General features: G+C 46.2%; 1 protein-coding gene across 2 annotated transcripts in view; it reads left to right on the forward strand.

Moving 5' to 3' along the window:
- LOC144822931 (SIN3-HDAC complex-associated factor-like) overlaps positions 1-21,508 on the forward strand; it is a 92,408-nt gene that overhangs the window by 42,031 nt on the left and 28,869 nt on the right. For both annotated transcript variants that reach the window (XM_078680971.1, XM_078680972.1), the window contains exons 3-4: positions 9,249-9,348; positions 18,679-18,796. In XM_078680971.1, the coding sequence (XP_078537097.1) occupies positions 9,249-9,348; positions 18,679-18,796 (218 nt within the window). The remainder of the gene's footprint in view (positions 1-9,248; positions 9,349-18,678; positions 18,797-21,508) is intronic.

The following is a 21,508-nucleotide window of genomic DNA, read 5'->3' on the forward strand; positions in this document are numbered from 1 at the left end:
TGACTGGCTCAGGGAGAGAGACTGACTGGCTCAGGGAGAGAGACTGACTGGCTCAGGGAGAGAGACTGACTGGCTCAGGGAGAGAGACTGACTGGCTCAGGGAGAGAGACTGACTGGCTCAGGGAGAGAGACTGACTGGCTCAGGGAGAGAGACTGACTGGCTCAGGGAGAGAGACTGACTGGCTGGCTCAGGGAGAGAGACTGACTGACTGGCTCGGGGAGAGAGACTGACTGACTGACTGACTGACTGGCTCAGGGAGAGAGAGACTGACTGGCTGGCTCAGGGAGAGAGACTGACTGGCTGGCTCAGGGAGAGAGACTGACTGGCTGGCTCAGGGAGAGAGACTGACTGACTGACTGGCTGGCTCAGGGAGAGAGACTGACTGACTGACTGGCTGGCTCAGGGAGAGAGACTGACTGACTGGCTGGCTCAGGGAGAGAGACTGACTGACTGACTGACTGGCTGGCTCAGGGAGAGAGACTGACTGGCTCAGGGAGAGAGACTGACTGGCTCAGGGAGAGAGACTGACTGGCTCAGGGAGAGAGACTGACTGGCTCAGGGAGAGAGACTGACTGGCTCAGGGAGAGAGACTGACTGGCTCAGGGAGAGAGACTGACTGGCTCAGGGAGAGAGACTGACTGGCTCAGGGAGAGAGACTGACTGGCTCAGGGAGAGAGACTGACTGGCTCAGGGAGAGAGACTGACTGGCTCAGGGAGAGAGACTGACTGGCTCAGGGAGAGAGACTGACTGGCTCAGGGAGAGAGACTGACTGGCTCAGGGAGAGAGACTGACTGGCTGGCTCAGGGAGAGAGACTGACTGACTGGCTCGGGGAGAGAGACTGACTGACTGGCTCAGGGAGAGAGACTGACTGGCTGGCTCAGGGAGAGAGACTGACTGACTGACTGGCTGGCTCAGGGAGAGAGACTGACTGACTGACTGACTGGCTGGCTCAGGGAGAGAGACTGACTGACTGACTGACTGGCTGGCTCAGGGAGAGAGACTGACTGACTGACTGGCTGGCTCAGGGAGAGAGACTGACTGACTGACTGACTGGCTGGCTCAGGGAGAGAGACTGACTGACTGACTGACTGGCTGGCTCAGGGAGAGAGACTGACTGACTGACTGGCTGGCTCAGGGAGAGAGACTGACTGACTGACTGGCTGGCTCAGGGAGAGAGACTGACTGACTGACTGGCTGGCTCAGGGAGAGAGACTGACTGGCTGGCTCAGGGAGAGAGACTGACTGACTGACTGGCTGGCTCAGGGAGAGAGACTGACTGGCTGGCTCAGGGAGAGAGACTGACTGACTGACTGGCTGGCTCAGGGAGAGAGACTGACTGACTGACTGACTGGCTGGCTGGCTCAGGGAGAGAGACTGACTGACTGGCTCAGGGAGAGAGACTGACTGACTGACTGACTGGCTGGCTCAGGGAGAGAGACTGACTGACTGACTGGCTGGCTCAGGGAGAGAGACTGACTGACTGGCTGGCTCAGGGAGAGAGACTGACTGACTGACTGGCTGGCTCAGGGAGAGAGACTGACTGACTGACTGGCTGGCTCAGGGAGAGAGACTGACTGGCTGGCTCAGGGAGAGAGACTGACTGACTGACTGGCTGGCTCAGGGAGAGAGACTGACTGACTGACTGACTGGCTGGCTCAGGGAGAGAGACTGACTGACTGGCTCAGGGAGAGAGACTGACTGACTGACTGACTGACTGGCTGGCTCAGGGAGAGAGACTGACTGACTGACTGGCTGGCTCAGGGAGAGAGACTGACTGACTGACTGACTGGCTGGCTCAGGGAGAGAGACTGACTGGCTGGCTCAGGGAGAGCGACTGGCTGACTGGCTCAGGGAGAGCGACTGGCTGACTGGCTCAGGGAGAGCGACTGGCTGACTGGCTCAGGGAGAGCGACTGGCTGACTGGCTGACTGGCTCAGGGAGAGCGACTGGCTGACTGGCTCAGGGAGAGAGACTGGCTCAGGGAGAGAGACTGACTGACTGGCTCACGGGAGAGAGAGAGACTGACTGGCTCACTGGCTTGGGGAGAGAGAGACTGACTGACTGGCTGGCTCAGGGAGAGAGACTGACTGGCTGGCTCAGGGAGAGAGACTGACTGGCTGGCTCAGGGAGAGAGACTGACTGGCTGGCTCAGGGAGAGAGACTGGCTGGCTCAGGGAGAGAGACTGGCTGGCTCAGGGAGAGAGACTGACTGGCTCAGGGAGAGAGACTGACTGGCTCAGGGAGAGAGACTGACTGGCTCAGGGAGAGAGACTGACTGGCTCAGGGAGAGAGACTGACTGGCTCAGGGAGAGAGACTGACTGGCTCAGGGAGAGAGAGAGAGAGACTGACTGGCTGGCTCAGGGAGAGAGACTGACTGACTGGCTCAGGGAGAGAGAGAGACAGACTGACTGGCTGGCTCAGGGAGAGAGAGAGACTGACTGACTGGCTGGCTCAGGGAGAGAGACTGACTGGCTCAGGGAGAGAGACTGACTGGCTCAGTGAGAGAGAGAGAGAGACTGACTGACTGACTGGCTGGCTCAGGGAGAGAGAGAGAGAGAGACTGACTGACTGGCTGGCTCAGGGAGAGAGACTGACTGACTGACTGGCTGGCTCAGGGGGAGAGAGAGAGAGAGAGAGAGAGACTTACTGACTGGCTGGGTCAGGGAGAGAGACTGACTGACTGGCTGGCTCAGGGAGAGCCACTGACTGACTGGCTGGCTCAGGGAGAGCCACTGACTGAGAGAGCGAGCCACTGACTGAGAGAGCGAGCCACTGACTGAGAGAGAGAGATTCTTGAGAGCGGGAAAGACTGATGGAATTGGGGTCAAAGTGTGTATGGAGCTATGCAATTCCTCTTAAGATTGTTATTGTCTGCTAATACGAATATATTGTCAAAATGTGCTTATTGTAGTTACATCTGCTTTTGAAATATAGCATTGTCTAATGTTTTGAAACAGGTTTTTTTTTTGTTTTTTTACTCTAGCCCTGCCCCCCACTACCCCTACTGGTGCGGCCCTCGGCCACAAACCACACTGTAATTTTGGCCCCCAACAGAAAGTTTGTGAGTACCCATGTCCTAGACCTTTCGGCAGCATTCGACACGGTCGATCACAAACTGCTCATTAAGGTGCTTCAAGAAAGGGCAGGTCTAGATAAGGTGGTCCTACACTGGTCCTTCCTTCATAATCGCACCCAAATAATAAAAATCGAACACTTTGCCCCTGACCCACACCTTGTCAGCAGGGGAGTCCCCAAGGTTCAGTGCTCTCCCCTCAACTTTTCAACATTTACATGGAACCTCTCACAACCCTTCAAAAAAAAAAAAGGCAACATTCTTGTCCATCTGTATGCAGATGACACACAGATCTCAAACAGATTACCTGGAAACCACCTCTATCGAAGACATTCAGAGACTCAATGACACACTCAGAGAAGTCCAACACTGGCTTTCAAGTAACCACCTAAAACTCAATCCGGACAAAACTGAAATACTACTCATCTCTAACAAAGAAGAGAACCCCCAAATTACGGAATAGCTAAAAGCGATCTATGCGCTCAACAGCAACCTCACCGTGGCGGACTGTTAAATCACTCTAGACCCGAACCTGGACATGACCAAACACATTAAGAACTCAGCCAAGAGCGACTTCCTTAACCTGAAGGTACTGAATAAAAGAAAACCTTTCATCCCATCCAAGGACCTCAAACCAGCCACCCAAGCATTGGTGTTGTCGAGATTGGACTATGGAATAGCTACCCTCACGGGTGCATCAAAATCACACCTTGCTCCCCTCAAAACCACTCCCAACACAGCAGCCAGAATGGTCACAGGAGTGAAGAAATTTGACCACATCTCAACCGCACTCTGAGAACTAAAATGGCTCCCAGTTGAAATGCGTGCTAGTTTCAGATACAAAGCCCTTCACACAGGCAAACCTAAATACCTGGCTTCCAAATTCAAAAAAGCTGGCTAGACCAGGACCCTCAGGCGCTCGAATACACTTTTACTCATCCCACTGAAAGCTCGCAAATAAACAGCGGCCCGTTCTTTTGCGGGTAACATGCCCACAATCTGGAACTCTTATTTCCCCACACATCAGAACTATCACATCCTTTTCAAAATTCAAAGGTCAGCTCAAAAACCTTTTCTAGATCGCTCCCTAGCTAAGGGACAGGAGCCGCAGAAGCGCTGAAAACATTACTCCCTAGAAGAGGAGTTCTGCCCAATGACTATGACACTCGTTGAAGGCATTCCAAGTTTTCAATGCCCCTTGGTTACAGAACCAGCAGAAACTCTCCGTCCATGTTCTTTACTAATATTATATTTTGTGATCTTTTGCAGTACGACTGTTGTCAAGCGCTCCGATACCCTCGGGTCTGGCCAGCGCTATATAAAACTTCAGAATAAATAAATAGGCTACCAATGAGAGAGTAATTGATGGACATTAAAAGTGCTTGCTCACTGATGCTTTACTGGCTGCATGGGAGAGCATTCCACTGTATTGATCTCACCAATCCATTTTCCCCTCCTTCAATGACAGCCCTTCTAGGACTTCTTAAATCTGGTTCCATGGATATGCCACAGTCGGCCTGAACTCTAGCAAGATTTTGGCAGCACCTCTCAGAGTTGTTTTATACCCTAAGTAGCTTCATGGTCCGCTATACTGAGTTTACTTTTTATTCTTGGTGCTCCAGCAGCCAGTGGGTGTGTGGATTGTGCTAGTCCTCGCATGCTCGAATGTTCTTAATTTCAGTTTATCATGACAACTTCATTCTGAATTAGTTGCAAATGTTGTGTGCCATAGAATGGGCATCCAGCGTATATGAAATGCAAAAATCACTCCTAGAAATAGCAGTCCCTATTTTCGGGTAAATGAAAGCTTCTGATGCGACATGCCGTGGCCTTTAGTCTAAGGGGGGGAGGGGATGTTGCAATACCAGTGGATAGTGTTTGAAGTGATGGTTGGAAAATGGCAGGAACCCTGCATTGATCATACACGGTGACATGAGCTCAGTCTTTGACCCATTAATCTCGAGCATGCTGTGTTGCTACCAAGCTGGGGTGTCCACAAGCGCTGTCATGGCACGATCTGCCCACATATACCACTAGTGGGGGAATTGTCTGCGTACATCTGAAAATTCCACTTTTATATCCTTAGTAGTCGATGTTGAACAGAGGTTGCAAATGGGTCTGCCGCAGGTTAACAACCCTTGTGGACAAAAAGTCTGAGCTTGAACAGGCCTCTTGTGTTTTTGTTCCGGGGGGGGGGGGGGGGGGGGAAATCTCATGCAGGCTTTGGTCATCTCGGCACTTTTATTAGCTCCTGTCAAACATCCGTGCATGAAACGGTAGTAGGCCAAGTACATGAGCACTGTGTAAAATAATTAATTTGTTTTGTATTTACAAAGTAGATTTCTTTATGCTTTAACATTGGATTCCCATATTTATTCTCCACTGCTCCCTGTCCAAAAACTGTGTGGTAATTCTTCTTTATTCAAAATTCTGCCCTTTTGTAAACAGCAGGTTACACCACACCTCAAAATATGGCTGCTGAGCTGGCGAGTACATCTCAGCAGATGTGTTTTTTAAAAATTTCTTTTTTTTTACTTTTTACAGTAAGCTTATTTGAAATGCAAATCCCACACCACAACAAGATCGAGCCGTCGTATGCATGAACTTTTGAAATTTACTGAGTTGTCCTTTACAAAGTTCTTTCAGTATCTGTTGCTTCATGAGAATATCCTTGTTACAAAGCATTGTAGTTGCCATGCATTTGGTTTTAAAATGTTGGCCACCAGAATAAGCTAAACCTGCATATGTGTGATATGGAAAAAGTATCTTTCAATGAGTTTTCCTAGCTGTGCAGTACATTAGCCATATAAAAATAAGTTTACAAATGTTCGTAGATATGAACGTTTGCTGAAAAAAATCACTTCAATACCCTAGGAAAGTCTTCCACAGCTGCATACACAGTACTTCAAATTGTACACCAGACACTGAAAGCAGTACTCCCTATCTTCTTTAAGAAATGTAACCCCAAATCCCAGAGGTAGGCCTTAACCGGACACTTTGCTGGATGTAGCCTCTAGAGTTTGTATTGGTCCTCCAGATGAAGCATCCAGAACGTAAACCATATTCTACACCAAATGTTCAGAAATGGACAGTGTTCCTGATGAGACCTTAGAATCGATGTGCTTACTGGTGTCTCATCCTTTTCTGAAGATTATAGTTGTTCCCGTGCACGCCAATGTTCCTTTAGCTCTTCCCAAAGCAGTCTCCTTGTTTACCCACAGTAAAGTCACCTGGTACGAGGAAACCAAGTTGACAGTGTTGTGACTTTTCAGTAAAAACATTTTTTAGGGCGGATCCTACCTGGCAGAGCAGTTGTCTGGGCTGCTAACAACATCTTGATGACATTCGGAAAGCTTCCCTGGGAAATCCACCCATTGCTTACCATTGGCTTTGTGGTTTATAACATTTGCTTGCTTTCTATTTTCTGGATTTATTTGTTTTAGACAGTACAGCTTGAGTTAGTCCCTTCCCTTGGCCAAACTCAAATTACTGTATTCTTCCACTAATCCTGAATCTGTAAACGGGCCTTTAAATCTTATTATCTTTCACACTTCCTGTGCATTCAAAGACCGAGGTCAAATGTCAGGATATGTTTTCCAGGGAGCTTGGTGTTTACCTTTCTGTCTCTGACTTCAAAGTGAGAGGATTTATGTGCCCAGCACGCTGGCTACTCCGAGTATGCTATACAATGTGGATTTTCCCCCCTCTAGGTTAAGACTAAATGTCAGTAAATGAACTGTGCAGATATTTCAGAACATGGAAAGCACAAATGAAGCAAATTGTTTTGTAATTCTGAAGTGTAGTGGAAACAGTAATTTTAATATGATCAAAGGAATCAGTACACTTAAGTGGTGACATTTCCTCACATTATCGTTTGTGCATTGCATACTTTTATCAATAAAACGGTATGTTTGCAAATGTAATGGTCATTTCAATTGAATATGTGTCGTCTGTAAGGGCAGTGCCCTATCACACCATTCATACTCCATTTTACCCTACTCCACTCTACACTTTCCATAACACTATGCTATACTCTGCATGACTCTACATTGCTCCACTCCACACTGCATGACTGCAGTCTACTCTGCACCACTTCACGCTATTACACTTCACTAGACCTCTCTCCACTCTACACCACTGCGCTCTACCCCACACTACTCTTCTATGCACCACTGCACTCTGTCACCGCAATTTAAAACCAATCCACTGTCACTCTAATCTGCTTTGTGCTACTCTATGCCACGCTACTCTGACACTAAGCCGCTGCACTCCAAATCAATCCACTCTACGTGTCTTTACTCTGCTCTCTACACTGTTGCACTCTACGACACTCTACTGTGTAACACTGCACTCTACTCTGCATCAATCAGCTGTTCTCTATACCAGTGCACTCTGCCACTGGACTCTACGCCTCTCTACTCTTCTGTATACCAATGCGCTCTACGACAATGCACTCGGATACTCTACAAGACTGCTCTTTCTGCCACTCCACTCTGCATCACTCCTCTGTACACCAGTCTAATCGATCAGGCACCACTGCACTCTACTCTATGCCAGTGCTCTCTATGCCACTCACCTCTACACCTCTGCTCTCTACCCTGCACTATTGTACTCTATGCCACTTTACTCGACTCTGCTCCACTCTAAACCTATCTACTCTATGCCACTGCACTCTACGCCACTCTGACACACTCTGCAACACTCTACTCCACTCCTGCCTCTAGTCTCTGCCACTATCTACTCTATGCCACTGGACTCTTCAACAATTTACTCCGCTCTGTCACTCTGAAATACTCGAAGCAACACCCTCTACGTCACTCTGATACTCCACTTTACAGAACTCTACTCCACTAAGACACTGTACGCCAGTCAACTCTACGCCCTTCCACTCGACACTCTACTCGCTCAACAACACTCTACACGACTTTGCTCTGTGCCACTCTATTCCTCCATGACACTCTACTCCACTCTACGATTCTCTGCACCACTCAATATAAAACTTTATAAACAAAAAACAAATAACACCAGCCACCTTGGTGTACAACATGGTAAAAATCTATTGGCAAAGCCAATTGCTCTTACGTAGGCGAGACCTATTGGCTTTGCCAATGCTTGTTTCACAAGGGGACCATGTGATGCTACTGTACATGTTCTGCCGTTTTATATTAAGAGGAAAAACGTGTACTACTGCTGCCAGGATTGTACATATTTATCTGTGGGAGCCCTTTAAACTGAGGCTGCTGCACTTTCTGTGCTTTTAGTGCATCTTTGTGAAAAACTATATGCATACAAAGCTCAAACCTTCTGGCGTTGTCAATACTTGTTCCTTTTGTTGTGTGAACAATTGACGTTGCCTGGTCATGTTAGTGTTTCACTTTGCTGTATAAAACTGTTAAATTCGTGTACATTTTTTCCCTGGTGTATTAGTAAAAATTAGGAAAGAAGGCGTGGTTTGCAAATCTGGACCCTAGGTTTTAGTGCTAAACAATAAGGTTTGAAAGGTGTAAGTGAGATGCTGCGTTTTTTACTTTTGAATTACCGCTACAACTTCAGCCCTTTCAAGCGCTTTGGCGAGACAGGCAATGTATAATTCACTTATGACATGCAATCTTTGGTCCAAAAAGATGTACTGCACCTAAAATGCTCCCCTCACTTTAAAAACCCTTTGTATTGCCACCATGCTATTCCAGATCGCGATACAAAACTCTTAGTGCAGTGACTAAAATGGGCAGTTCATTTAAAAAAAAGATTTTTTTTAAGAACAGAAACATGGGTTGAAACAGACTGCTTTGTACGCTCACCAAATGATCTCACTTCATTACTGTGCTCCACAAACCTAAAGTCTCCAAGTAGAACCTATGAACGCCTTTACATTTATATGGTTCTTTATTGGTAAATGTTAATCTTTCTCTGCTATTAGTATAGAGGAGCACATTGTTATGAGTTGTGAGTCATGATTTAGCAGTTTGTTTGTACTTGCAAGAGATCGAATTGGAATTAGGCAATCTCTGCATTTCGTGATGAAGATTGTAAGACATTCTTCATTATGCCTATTGTCTCTTCTGATTGAAGATCCATTTCTAGTTTGTGTTCTTCAGGAGAAGATTCCCATTGTATTGCTTTTGCTTTCAGCTAAGCAAAAAATATTTGTTAATGTGGCATCTGTTTTAGGTTGCGCGAAGACCGTACTGGAGATATCTGCAATGCTTGTGTGTTGCTGGTGAAAAGATGGAAGAAACTTCCTAGTGGTTGTAAGAAGAACTGGAATCATGTAAGTAAAAGCTGTGAGTGTAAGTAGACAGCAGGCTATATGCCTATGGCTGTTTTTCTTTTCAACTTTTGAAACGATGAGCTCCTTTTCAGCTTTTTAAACGATTAGCACATTTTCAACTGTTGCAAAGTCGAACCTTTGATAAAACAACGTCCACACTACAACCAAATATGTGCAGTCTGAATGGGGTTTATCAACCAGTACCCCTCCATCTAAAAAAATAAAGCTAGTTAAACTTTTATTTAAAATGAAAAGTGTGTAAGAGTAATTGTCTTTATATGACCTACTCACAACTCTAAGTGGATGCAAGGGAGCAGATAAGTAAATTATTAGGGGATGAGGAAGTGGCTCTTTGCCTCTATGAATGTTGTTATTATTATTATTATTATTATTAAAACTTTATTTCGTTTTTTTGCACAAACCATAAAAGTACATATACATTAATAAACAATTAAAAAAAACACATTAATTGTAAACCCATATCAGATAAAGTGCCAGAAGTGCAAAAGTGCGGTATCGTCCTTTCAGGGGGAAAAAGTGAATAATGCATTCATCACAAATGCCCATTACATATCCAAACAGTTTCTTAGCCTAACAGTCAATTTTAAAAATTCAGTGATATGGAGAATGCTGTCATTGTGCCAAAGTTGTAAGTACGTTAAAGCCGGTCTGATCTGAATAAAATTAAGTTTTTTTAAAAGGCTTACCAGATAGCGCTTGCGTGGGTAATCATAAAATCTGCATAAAAATATAAAATGCAGCATATCCTGCGGAGACTTTCCGTCGCAGCCGCAGGGTGCTTCTACTTTATTAAAAACATCAGTTTTGGGCCTAATCAGCAGATGATGAAAGATTTAACCTGAGCCTTGTTAACAGGAACTTTTCATGAGAGGTTAGTGAGCCCAACAAGTACGGCTCTGCAGTTTCACATGTTTTCAGCATGACCAATTTTCTCACACTTTGTTTCTGGAGCTCCGCTTCTTCCCTCTGGATCTTCCTATCCAAAAGGAAGTCCCGTTTGATTACCTCCAGATCCCCCTTTACAATCTTACTTGGATGTTCAAACAATTCCAAGCGGCCAAGTCTAGCAAAGCTAGATTTCACATATTTTATCCAAGGGGAGCCCATTGCCTTATCCTGGGTCATATAGTCACTTACAATCAGATGTGTCAGTGGTATATCCTGATTCAACCACAGTTTTAACCAACCGGTCAGCGGGCGTAAGGAGAGAATGTCACTTAAGTATTGCATCCCTAACTCTTCGTGTACTGAGAGATTGGGCGTGCCTGCAGGAACGCACAAGATACGCTTCAGGAAAAAGTTTTCAGCAATCTGTAGCTGCTCACCGGCAGCATACCCCCAAATTTCACTGCTGTATGTGGCAGGTGCCACCGATTTTGCATTATAACGTTTCAACATGGCACTGGTAGGTTTTTCCCCCAGTTTTGAATCAAAATTAAAAATGGAGGCATTAACCCTGACCAATTCCCCCTTCTTTTTTGCAAGATGAGGACCCCAGTTGAGTTTAGAATCAAAAAGGAACCCAAGATACGAGAATGTTTTTGTTATGGGAATCACTACATCGTCAATTTTTAAATAGAAAGTTCCTTCTTGGTTGTTGGCCGACTTGCATTACAAATGATTTCGAATTATTGACCATAAGGTGTCTCTCCGTTATAAACAGTTTGAATGCATTTAATAAAGCTTGAAGGCCCCTCTCAGTTCTAGAAATTGAAACCGCATCATCTGCGTATAAAAGTACAGGAATTCCCCGCCTGCCGACTCTAGGGCAGTCAGCTTGTACATTCTGCAACACACTATCTAGGTAGTTAATGTAAAAATTAACAAGCATTTACAATGCAACGGTTTCGCCTTTGCAAAAGTTAGAGCTATTGGCATTGTAAATGACAACATTTGTATTTATGTGTTGGTTTTGAAAACAGATAAATAAATGGCATTGTCATTTACAATGCCAATAGCTTAATCTCTCGCAAATGCAACACACACCCACCCACAGAGAGGCCCCCCACACAGAGCCCCCCCCCACACACCCACACAGAGGCCCCCCCCCCCACAGTATTTACAGTGGAGTTCATCTGTTTTTCTCTGCCGCCATGTGACATAGGCTCCTCACCGGGACACAGTGTGATGTGAGTCGCTATGTGCGTCGCACAGTGGCACCCTGCGAGTTGACAGGCATGGTAATGAATTAACAGCACAAGGTGTCCATTTCAATATAGCTACTGGCACGAGAGCCTGGGGTGAGAGTCTGGGCAAAGGATGAGAGGCGGCAAGAAGGCACACTAGCAGAGCCTGCCAGTAACCACAGACAAAGAAGGAAGATGGGGGCGCTAAAATAAACCACCACACCACGCACTCCGAGGCAGAGTCTGCTAAGTACCACAGACACGAGGTGCCCAGGGAGAGATTGTGAACACTAAGCGCGCATGCAGCGAGAACAGAGCATGTAGTGTGCAATGGTCGTGTCACTGGTCAGGCTTGACGGAACATGCACGGCCATTACTTGCAATACAATCTTGCATACCGGCACACAGTACCAGCGTGGAGCTTTTCAGGGGCTCGCTCTAACCTTCGCATGCCTGAGACCTTACCCCTGGCTGGGGGTGCTGCTACCACGAAATACCCCCTCCCCCCGCCACTAGCTGTACTCCGATGGAGCGCAGGCAACCGCAACCGCAACCGCTGACACGATCCAAAGGGTGGAGGGGGTAGAGGCGTGGCTATCAATGGATCAGCAGGTGCAGCTACACCAGACCTCGCTGCAATCGGATTAATGCAAACACGGCGGGAGCATGTTCTCCCGAGGCCCCACCGCAACCTCATGGATATACTGCAGATGTAGAGTCCATTGGCGAACGATATAGTTATTATAGGAAAGTTCATAGGCAGATGTTGTATTGTAGGCGTGGAGTACCCACGGTGAACCAGACGTGCTATACTGCAGATCTGAACAGCAACAGGGTGAGATGGTGGAGTTCCAGTCATGCAACAGACGTGCTAGAGTAATGGTAAATCAGCGCTATGCCAACCTATATAGGTATTCGCGCTACACTGCAGGAACGCTACTACCAGGTACAAGGATTTTAGAAATAGAGGCGTTTTATTGTAAAGGCGCTACAGTGAGGAGAAAGAGGTTTTGTAATCCAGAAGCACTACGTTGCAAGTCCAGTCGCCCTACAGATGGACATAGAATTAAAATGTGCAACCGAGAAGCCCTACATCCGAGGACCTTTTGTAACTACAGAGAACACAAGGCTTTGAGCATAGATGCTGCAGTGAAAATAAAGCACAGACGCTTGAAGGATGTAGAAGCGCTTCAACAAGTAGCACAGATGGGATATGGAAAGCAGGCGCATGATATGCAGGTGCGCTGAAGAGCCGCGCAAGTTTTTATTAAGTCACATAGGCGCTAGGCAGAGGAGCGCTAGGTTGCAGACACTCACCGATGCCGAGCCCCACCACGATGCGCCCCCCGAGCAGCGTCTCCTTGCTGCCGGCAACTCCCATGACCACAGCGCTGGCGTTGAAGAGGAAGCTGGCCAGCAGGATGCAGGGGCGGCGGCCCAGCACCCCGTTGAGGTACCCCCCGGCCATCGCGGCCGCCCCCACTGGTGCCAGACACCAGCAGCTCCTTGCACAGCGCCGAGAGGCCGAGCTGCCGCCGCTGCAGCAGCATAGCCCCGGACACCAGTCCCGTGTCATAGCCGAAGAGGAAGCCGCCCAGCGCCGAGAAGGCGGACAGCACGTACACGAAGGCCGGGGCTTCATCCTTCTGGAAGCGGCGTCGGGCTGCGCGCAAAAAAATAAACGAAAGATGCAGAAACGCGCAGAGCAACGAGAAGTCGACGGGCCCCGGCGCCATCTTGGGCGGAATGACAAAAACACGCCTTGCAGGGAAAAAAAAGCAACCGCCCACCACCGCAATGACGGCAACAAAGGGGCAGAGAGGGAAAAAAATCGCCGGGAATGCCCACGAATCGCCTCTCAGAATGACGGACGCCTCTCTCTTCCAATGGCTAGCCTCCATTTATGGAGCTAGCCAATGGAACAGAGAGGCGGAAAAAAGCCACACAGTGTAATACATAAGATTTCGCTCTGCGCGAAAGTCTGCTGCGCAGCTTTCGGCGAGGCGAAACCTAAAAAGGAAAGGGGCCAAGATACAACCTTGGCGAACACCCTTTCTGATGTCAAAATTATTTGTTGTGCTCAGATCTTGGGAATATCTCACATTTGCTCGAGTATTGCTATGTAAATCAGCAAGAAAATTGACAATTCCACTATCTACACCCTTCACCCTCATGAACTGCCAAAGCTTTCCCCCGTTTACACAGCCGAAAGCTGAGGACGGGTTCATGAAGGCGAGGTGGATTGTGCCCCTTTGAACCACAGTGTACTTGCTTAATATTAGAAAGAGGTTGAGGCACCGCGTCCCTGTTGAGCGACCACTGCAAAAACCATACTGCGAGATGGACATAATATTATTTTCCAACACCCAGTCAGAAAGTCTCTGCAGTAGGATTCGTCCTATGATTTTAACCATGGAGTCTATTAATGAAATAGGCCTATAACAGTTTGGGCTACCTTTGTCCCCCTTCTTAAAGACTGGGACAATCGTGGAGACACCCCATGATTGTGGACAGCCATATTTTACCGCAGCATTAAAGACAGACTCTAAAATAGGTGCCCAAAAACTTGGCTCAGACTTGTATAAGTCTGGAGGAATTCCATCGGGACCGGGAGCTTTCCCGGCTGTTAGTCCCTCAATACCCTCAATAACCTCCCCTCTAACAAAACTAATCCTTTGACCATTATCACACGGGGCAGGGATGGGCACTTCATCCACCAAGCTGCAATATAATTGCTTAAAGTGTACTTCCCACTCCTCCTTTGATATGTAGCATTCCAGACCACCACCCGGTACCTGGACCAGGAAGGGTTTCTTCATTACCGCCCAGAATCTGGAGCTACACCGCAAGGTAGTAGGATCAAGAATCTCTCTCCATGCCTCCTCTCTTAGGAATTCCTTATGTTTGGCAATGGTGGATTTGTAATCTTTACGACACAACTGAACTATCTCCTTTATTCTTGGTTTAGCTGCTAGTGCCAACCTTAGATTTCTAGCTGTTTTAGAGCAATCTCGGCTAAACCACTTTGGTCCCACAGACTCGAAGTTCTTTGCTGGAACCGACAACAACTGTGTCACCTTATCAGACAAACTTTGGAAGGCTTCAAGAACCTTCTCTGGTTGCGTCCCTTCTTGTAAGCAAACCACGATTTCATCTGCGCAAATGGTTTTAATAGCTTTATACAACAAGTCTGGGGTGACCTTAGACCATCTAAGACGACGTCTCCCATCTGTTGTACTCACCCTACTGGAGATAAGATTAGGGCCAGCATTAGCTATCCAGGGACCCCTCAAGTGAACAGTGAGTGGGTTATGATCACTGTATTCACTATCTTCAATGGCAAAAGAATCCACAAAGGACTGCATTGAGGATGTTAGTAATTCATAATCCATAAAAGCTCCCCTTCCATGCACCTTGAAAGTCGGGATCTCAAAACACTTGGTAGGGTCCGTAAGTGCCATGGTCAACGATAGATCCAGATCATTCAGTAGGTCATTAAAAAGTTCCCCCTCTGTCGTATGTTCCAAATGCATGCCCTCTGAACGTGGACAATGCAAATCCGAGATACTTTTCAGGAGGGGATCACCACAAGGGTGAACATTAAAATCACCCATAATCATAAGATTGTGGATGCATTCCCTCATTGAATTACTAATAAAGACATTCAACACGGATATCTGACTGATAACTGAGCATGAATTGACAGCATTATAAAAATAGACCATACCAGCCATACAGTTTTCCCCCGTTAAAATTAAACCAATAATACAAGAATTGCTTGTTATGCCTCTGCAAATTTTACACAATAACGCAACAGAAATGAACGTAACCATTCCCCCCTTTGGTCTTCCCCTTGTTGCTATTGCAGGGACATAAAATGCCTTGTACCCTTCCAGAAAATGGTCACATTCAACTGACCAAGTCTCCTGCAGACAGATAATCTGAAACTGCTTGATATACCTAGTCCAATTGCAATCCTCCATCTTAGCACCCAGACCAGCAATGTTCCAAGAAATTACATTATTTCCACTCAGTTTTGCCCATGTGATTTCCGTATGTCCCACTTCAGCCAATGTCTCTGTTACATGTCCCTCAGATTCCTCGCGTCAATCGCACGCCTCCAGTCCTGAGAGTAAATCAAATCTATTCTGTGTTACAACATTGAACCCATTCATACCATGGCTGTCAACATTATACCGATATGTAGCTTCAGGAACTGGAGGCTGAATAGGAATAAATGGACTAATTTTCCTAGAATTAGGAGGGGCTTTGATTAAATGGGTATAGAAGTAACCACGTGGATGTACACATACACTGTTCACATTGTAGACTAGAGAGGCTGCTCTTAATAAAACTGTAGCCACGTGTTGGGGATGTTTAAAGTTGACAATAATACAATCCCCACTAGATGTTTTTCTGGATGGGCTAATCCAGTTCACCCTTCTAGTTGAAAAAATGTGGTCATGGGCCGGACATTTGTTAAGACAGCCTCATAAGGTGCGCAATCAGGAGGAAGGTTGATGTAGCGACTTTTCTTTACTTGTCTGATATCCGGGTTACCCTCTGGAACTACTATAGCCTGTTTATTCTGACTGATTGGAGGTGTAAAGTCAAGTGGGGCAGTTTCAATTATGGCTACTTTCTGACTAGTCTGCTGGGAGTTCATTCTACCAGTACCCTGCCCATCTCCATTATGGCCCTTGTCCACAGCCTTAAGTTTTTCGGCTGAGACTGAGGCCAGGTGTGTTGCTATCAATCCACCTAGTCTATTAACTTCTTGGGCCACAATATCCAGTTTGGCTGTTAGGGGTTTCATTAACTCTTCTATCTTTGCCTCTAATTTTGCTTCAAGGGTGCTAATCAATAGGGCAAATTGCTCCAGAGTTATGTTTATGGCAGCTACATGTTTACCTTCATGTGAATCAGTATCACTAGCATGGCTATTTGGCACTGATTGCGCTATTTCCACTTTTTTTTACCATGCTTCCCCCCGCGTTTAGTCTGTGACTTTCTGCAAGATCGCACTGGTCATGGGGTAGGCAATGGCTGTTTAGATGCCTCAATAGATATTTCGGATACATTTTCCTGGAACTCAACATGAACCTGCGCTTCAACCGCTATGACAGCCCTAGTGCTCACATCAGGGATATCAACTACAGCTGAATCTGCAACCGGGGACGGCATATCTTCATCTGGCACCAGATGACTCCCTCGACCTAGTGAGGCCCTACGTTCGCTATTGATTTGAGTCACCTTTTTTACCAGATAATTGTCCATAGTACCCAGCCCAGATACAGTCTTATCATTTTTGGGTTAGACATCGTCCAAGTTTGGGAGAAGGAAACAAACTTCGAGTGCACTTTATCCTAATAACAAAAAACAAGAAAAAAGAAAAATAACAATATAAGAGTCTCACTTGGATGTATGAATCTTTGCAGGCAGGACCAAAGTCTGTGGCCCAGCCCGGCCTCCTCTGGCCTCTGAGGGCCTAAGAGGGCCCGCCCTTTCCCCGAGCTTAGCCCGGTGCCGCCTGCGCGCGTCCCACGAGGCGGGAGGGACCTCTGCCTTAACAGCGCCTCCGTGCGTGAGTAACAGTGGGCATGTCACCGCCAAGGATGCTGGGGGCTGTAGTCTCCCTCGCAGCGGCCGCGTGGTGGAGCAAGCGGCGGCCGGAGACCAACAGCAGCGGCAGACCAGCGTGTGCCCCGGTAAGTCAGCAAATGCCCCTGATATTGCCTTCAGAGACCCCCGCTCGACCGCAGGAACCTCTGTCTTATCAGCACCTCCGTGCGCGAGTACCGGTGGGCGTGTCACCGCCAAGGATGCGGGGGGCTGTAGTCTCCCTCGCAGCGGCCGCGTGTTGGAGCAAGCGGCGGCCGGAGACCAACATCAGCGGCAGACCAGCGTGTGCCCCGGTAAGTCAGCAAATGCCCCTGATATTGCCTTCAGAGACCCCCTCTATGAATTTCAAAGTTCCAACTCTTTCACATAAAAAGCAAGGTTGGACCTGAAACAGCCTGTCGCTGTCCTTCATCCTTTGACACTATTGTATACCAAAGCTAAAATGTGCAGGGTTTGAGCTAAGACCTACACATCAACTTGGGTTCTTAGTTGAGATGTACCTGAAATTGGATGGTAAGGGTAAAAGCTGCAGTTTTATCTCTGATGAAATGTTAAAGGATGTTTCCTTTCTAGGGAGGCTAGAGAGGCCTGGCTGGGATACCTAATGTATGTTATAAAACACACATTTTCAAACCAGCTTGGAATCTTTGATCATGTTAGATCATCTCACGTTTGATACTGTATGTTGTAGTGCTTTGCCACCATGATCGCAGGATGTGGATATTAGAGGCATACTCTGTAGTGGTTATTGCCATTCTTTCTACAGCTCAGGCAGTTTTTCTGACCTTTACAAATCTGCATTCCGTCTTTTAACTTGCTGAGGTCTAAGGACTTGACCTGGAGTACCGCGGTGTAAAACTACATACGAGACAACTCTCACTGTAATTCATTCAGCCGTATACATTTTTACTGGTAGACCAATTGGACCCAGAAATTCGTCTGCATGTACATCTGTAATACTGCAGGTAGAGCAGTCACCTGTTTCCTTTTGACTATGGCAGGGTGGGCACTTGAAACATTTGCTCAGTCCACAACTCAGTTTTTGTTGTGAGACTTCACCACTTGAACAAGCAGGCCATTTTGGAATTGTTTCTTTTATATTAAGAAAAGCATTAAATATGATGGCCATGCATGCGTTACATTTGAGGCTGTCTAGGGAGAAAAACAAAAATTTACAAAGCCAATAGTTGTCACTGGCAACACTTATCGCCTTTACCAGTGCCTGTTTTCACTGTAATATTTTTGTAACCCCAAACATGCACTGTCGCCACTTTTATTTATATTTTTATTTTTTTAGCTTTACTTTGCTACACTGGTTAAAACCGCCACCTTCGAACATTGTAAAAGTTGCAAAGCGCATATTGAGGTCTTTTACGAAATATCTTGTTTGCACATTGGAGGGGTTACCTTGTTCTGCCATGGTCGTTTGAATATATGACAGCTTATACCCTAAAATGAAATGTATGTAACTGGCTTTGTTTCTAAAATAAATGTTATTTTGAAGTTTGATATAGCTCAAGAAATCCTTGATATTAACTTGGTTTTGTTTGCTTTTCTGTAGGTAGTGGATGCACGAGCAGGACCAGGCTTGAAACTGATGAGGCCCAGAAGATTCAACAGCATCCTTAAACACAAGCAGAAAAGGAAGCTGAGGGCTTTGCGGAAACTAAAAATGCAAAGTAAATATAACAGCTAATGACTCTTTTCTGTACTTGTGAATTCATTCACAGTATTGTCATTCAGAAATGTGGAAATCTCGTGCGGAGTGTTCCGTGGTATTTTAGTGGAAAAGAGATTTTTTTGTACAATTGGTGTTGAATATCAAATGCTTGTATATTACTGTGGTGAAATATAAAATGAAACCTGCTATATGCCCCCGCATAAGAAAACTGTTTTCTGCTCAGAAGGCCTTTTAAAGTCCGCACAGGTCTTACTCACAAGTGTTGCACCAGTACTACTGCAATGCAGCATAGTAGATGTCGTTCAGTTTACTCCCTTTTTGCACACAAGTAATTCAGTCATAGTGGGGACGCATGCTTCAAAGTTTTTAGGTTTGAGTGAGTTGAGGAAATACACTAGCTTGACTTTCTTAGTGACTTCATCTGCCATTACAAGTCTTGTGAAAGTATCCGTATTATTAAGCTAACCAATTCTTTAATGCAATTAATAGACGGTCTCTTCACCTTCCAAGATGTCAACTTTCGCCACGCCCAAACCCCGCTCTCTCCCCCTCCCTCCCCCCGCGGATCCTGGAACAATTTGAGGTGATTAACATTGCGTCCAGGATTCCTTGAGTGCATCAGCTGGAAACCTGATCCTGCTCCACTACCAGTGGCCTGATCGAAGTTATTATGCATCTCTAAAAGATTCAATTCTGCAGCTTCAACTTGAGAAAAATATATGTATTTCACTTTTCTAGTGAATACTTAATCTCAGTGGGTACCACAGGGATGCTTCAACACTTGCTTTCTTTGTGGTCCTTTTTATTCATCAAGTTTCATTCATAGATCTTAGTTCAGAGGCAGCTAGAAGGAATTTGTTAGAGCATACCATATATACAGTGACAGTTCAACATGGTCACACATTCATTCATGATACATCCCGCAAATCCCTTCATCCCTTTAAAATATGTGCAGTATTGCATATATTACAATCAGATTTTAGTTCCTCCATATTAGGATAGCAGATAGGCCACGAGCAGGCTCCAAATGTCTTTTGGGAGTGAGGATGATGATTTCTCAGCGAATAGTTGCAGTTGCTCTTTGCAATTTATCATGTCGTTAATCCAGTGTTTTTAATTTGGGGATACATTTTGGCCCCCAAGTCATTGCCCCTCTTCTCCTTGCAATCAATAATGCTACTGCTACAAAACGTCAATGAGAGGGTTGGAGGGACTCAATATGACCTAGAAGGCACAGTTGTGGGTTATGTGGACAACTCCGATATCATAACTGTGAGGACATCAGTTACCTCAGTCCATATGTGGTTAACTTGGGGGCGTGACCAAGCAGAAGAAGAAAATCAGCTCGCTTTGCTCTGCATCTGGAGCAATTTGCATCTAAATACTCGCAGCCCATATCTGAAAGACCTGGCTGTGTGTAGTACATTTGTTGAAAATATTTGAAGTGTATAATGCAGAGATGTTGGGGGTGAGCGTTCAGCAGAAACCCCATTCGTCTACAGTGAAAGGCGTATCTAATACAGCATTCCATCTGTCAAGGCCTTGTTGCATGTCAGTGATGTTTACACGTTAGCATGGCATGGAGGGACCCAAGAGTGGTGGGCTCCGAAGGAAAGGACGAATATAGCTTTTTCATATCTCCCCACCGATGAAAGCATGTAAAAGTAGGGAGAGGGGTTTGTGGTTGTCCAGAGAAACTCTGGGAGTGCTATAAATTAGCCACCTGGGAATAAATTCCCTATTGTTTTGAGGCTCGTTTCTTTCAATAGGGTCAGGGTCTTGGTGACATTTGTGACTTATAAGTCTGGATGGTGCGTGAGGGGAAGATCCGGTGCACAGAGCGTTGAATTTTGGGCCCAGGTGCCAAGAGATTACCAAGCCATCGTGGTGCACTTTAGTGTTGATATCTGAGCAAGAGATACCTGTTCTCTTTTGCGTCAGATTGGCCATGAGTGGAAGGGGGTGGTCGTCATCTGATTCTACTGCTAAGTATGGTATATATTCATGGGGGTGATACCAATTGTGTGGTTGGGCGCATATGTAATACAGATAGAGATCTGGGGCTTCAAACTCTCCTCGTGCATATGATGGTGCCCCCCATTTGATTCTAGGTTGTTTGCCTGAGCATGTTAGGGTTATCATTTGAGAATGTATTGTATTAAAAAAATGAAGAGGTAGTGTGATTGTAAAATTAATGATCCGGTACAGTAACCGTGGGAAGACTATCATTTGTAGAAGCACAGTTCTGTCTGCCAAAGACAGTGGGAGTCTAATCCATCTGGTTACTTGTTCCACCAGTTGAGAGACCACTCCCCCATTGTTTTCCCAGACAACCAAGTCCAGGTCTCTATTGACTCAAATTCCCAGATACTTAACGGGGTCATCAAACCAATCAAGGGGAATTCCAGTGTGTGTGTGGGAGAGGGGTGAGGGGGCAGACGTGTTAATGTTAGGATAACTGACTTCGACCAGTTTATACTTCACCCTGTATAGCATTCGAATCGGCTGTATTGTCTGATTAGTGGAGCTAAATGAGTTGCAAGGTTTCGGACATAGGGCACCATATCGTCTGCATATAGCGATATGCTGATAGGCCACAACTAGAACCACAGCAGTTTGTAACCATGCCATTGACATATTTTGCGTGTTAATGGCTCGAGGGTCATAATTAATAGTAATGTGGACAACGGGCAGCCTTGTCATGTGCCAC

The sequence above is a fragment of the Lissotriton helveticus genome, chromosome 3_1 (genome assembly GCF_964261635.1).
Source record: "Lissotriton helveticus chromosome 3_1, aLisHel1.1, whole genome shotgun sequence".
NCBI lineage: Eukaryota > Metazoa > Chordata > Amphibia > Caudata > Salamandridae > Lissotriton > Lissotriton helveticus.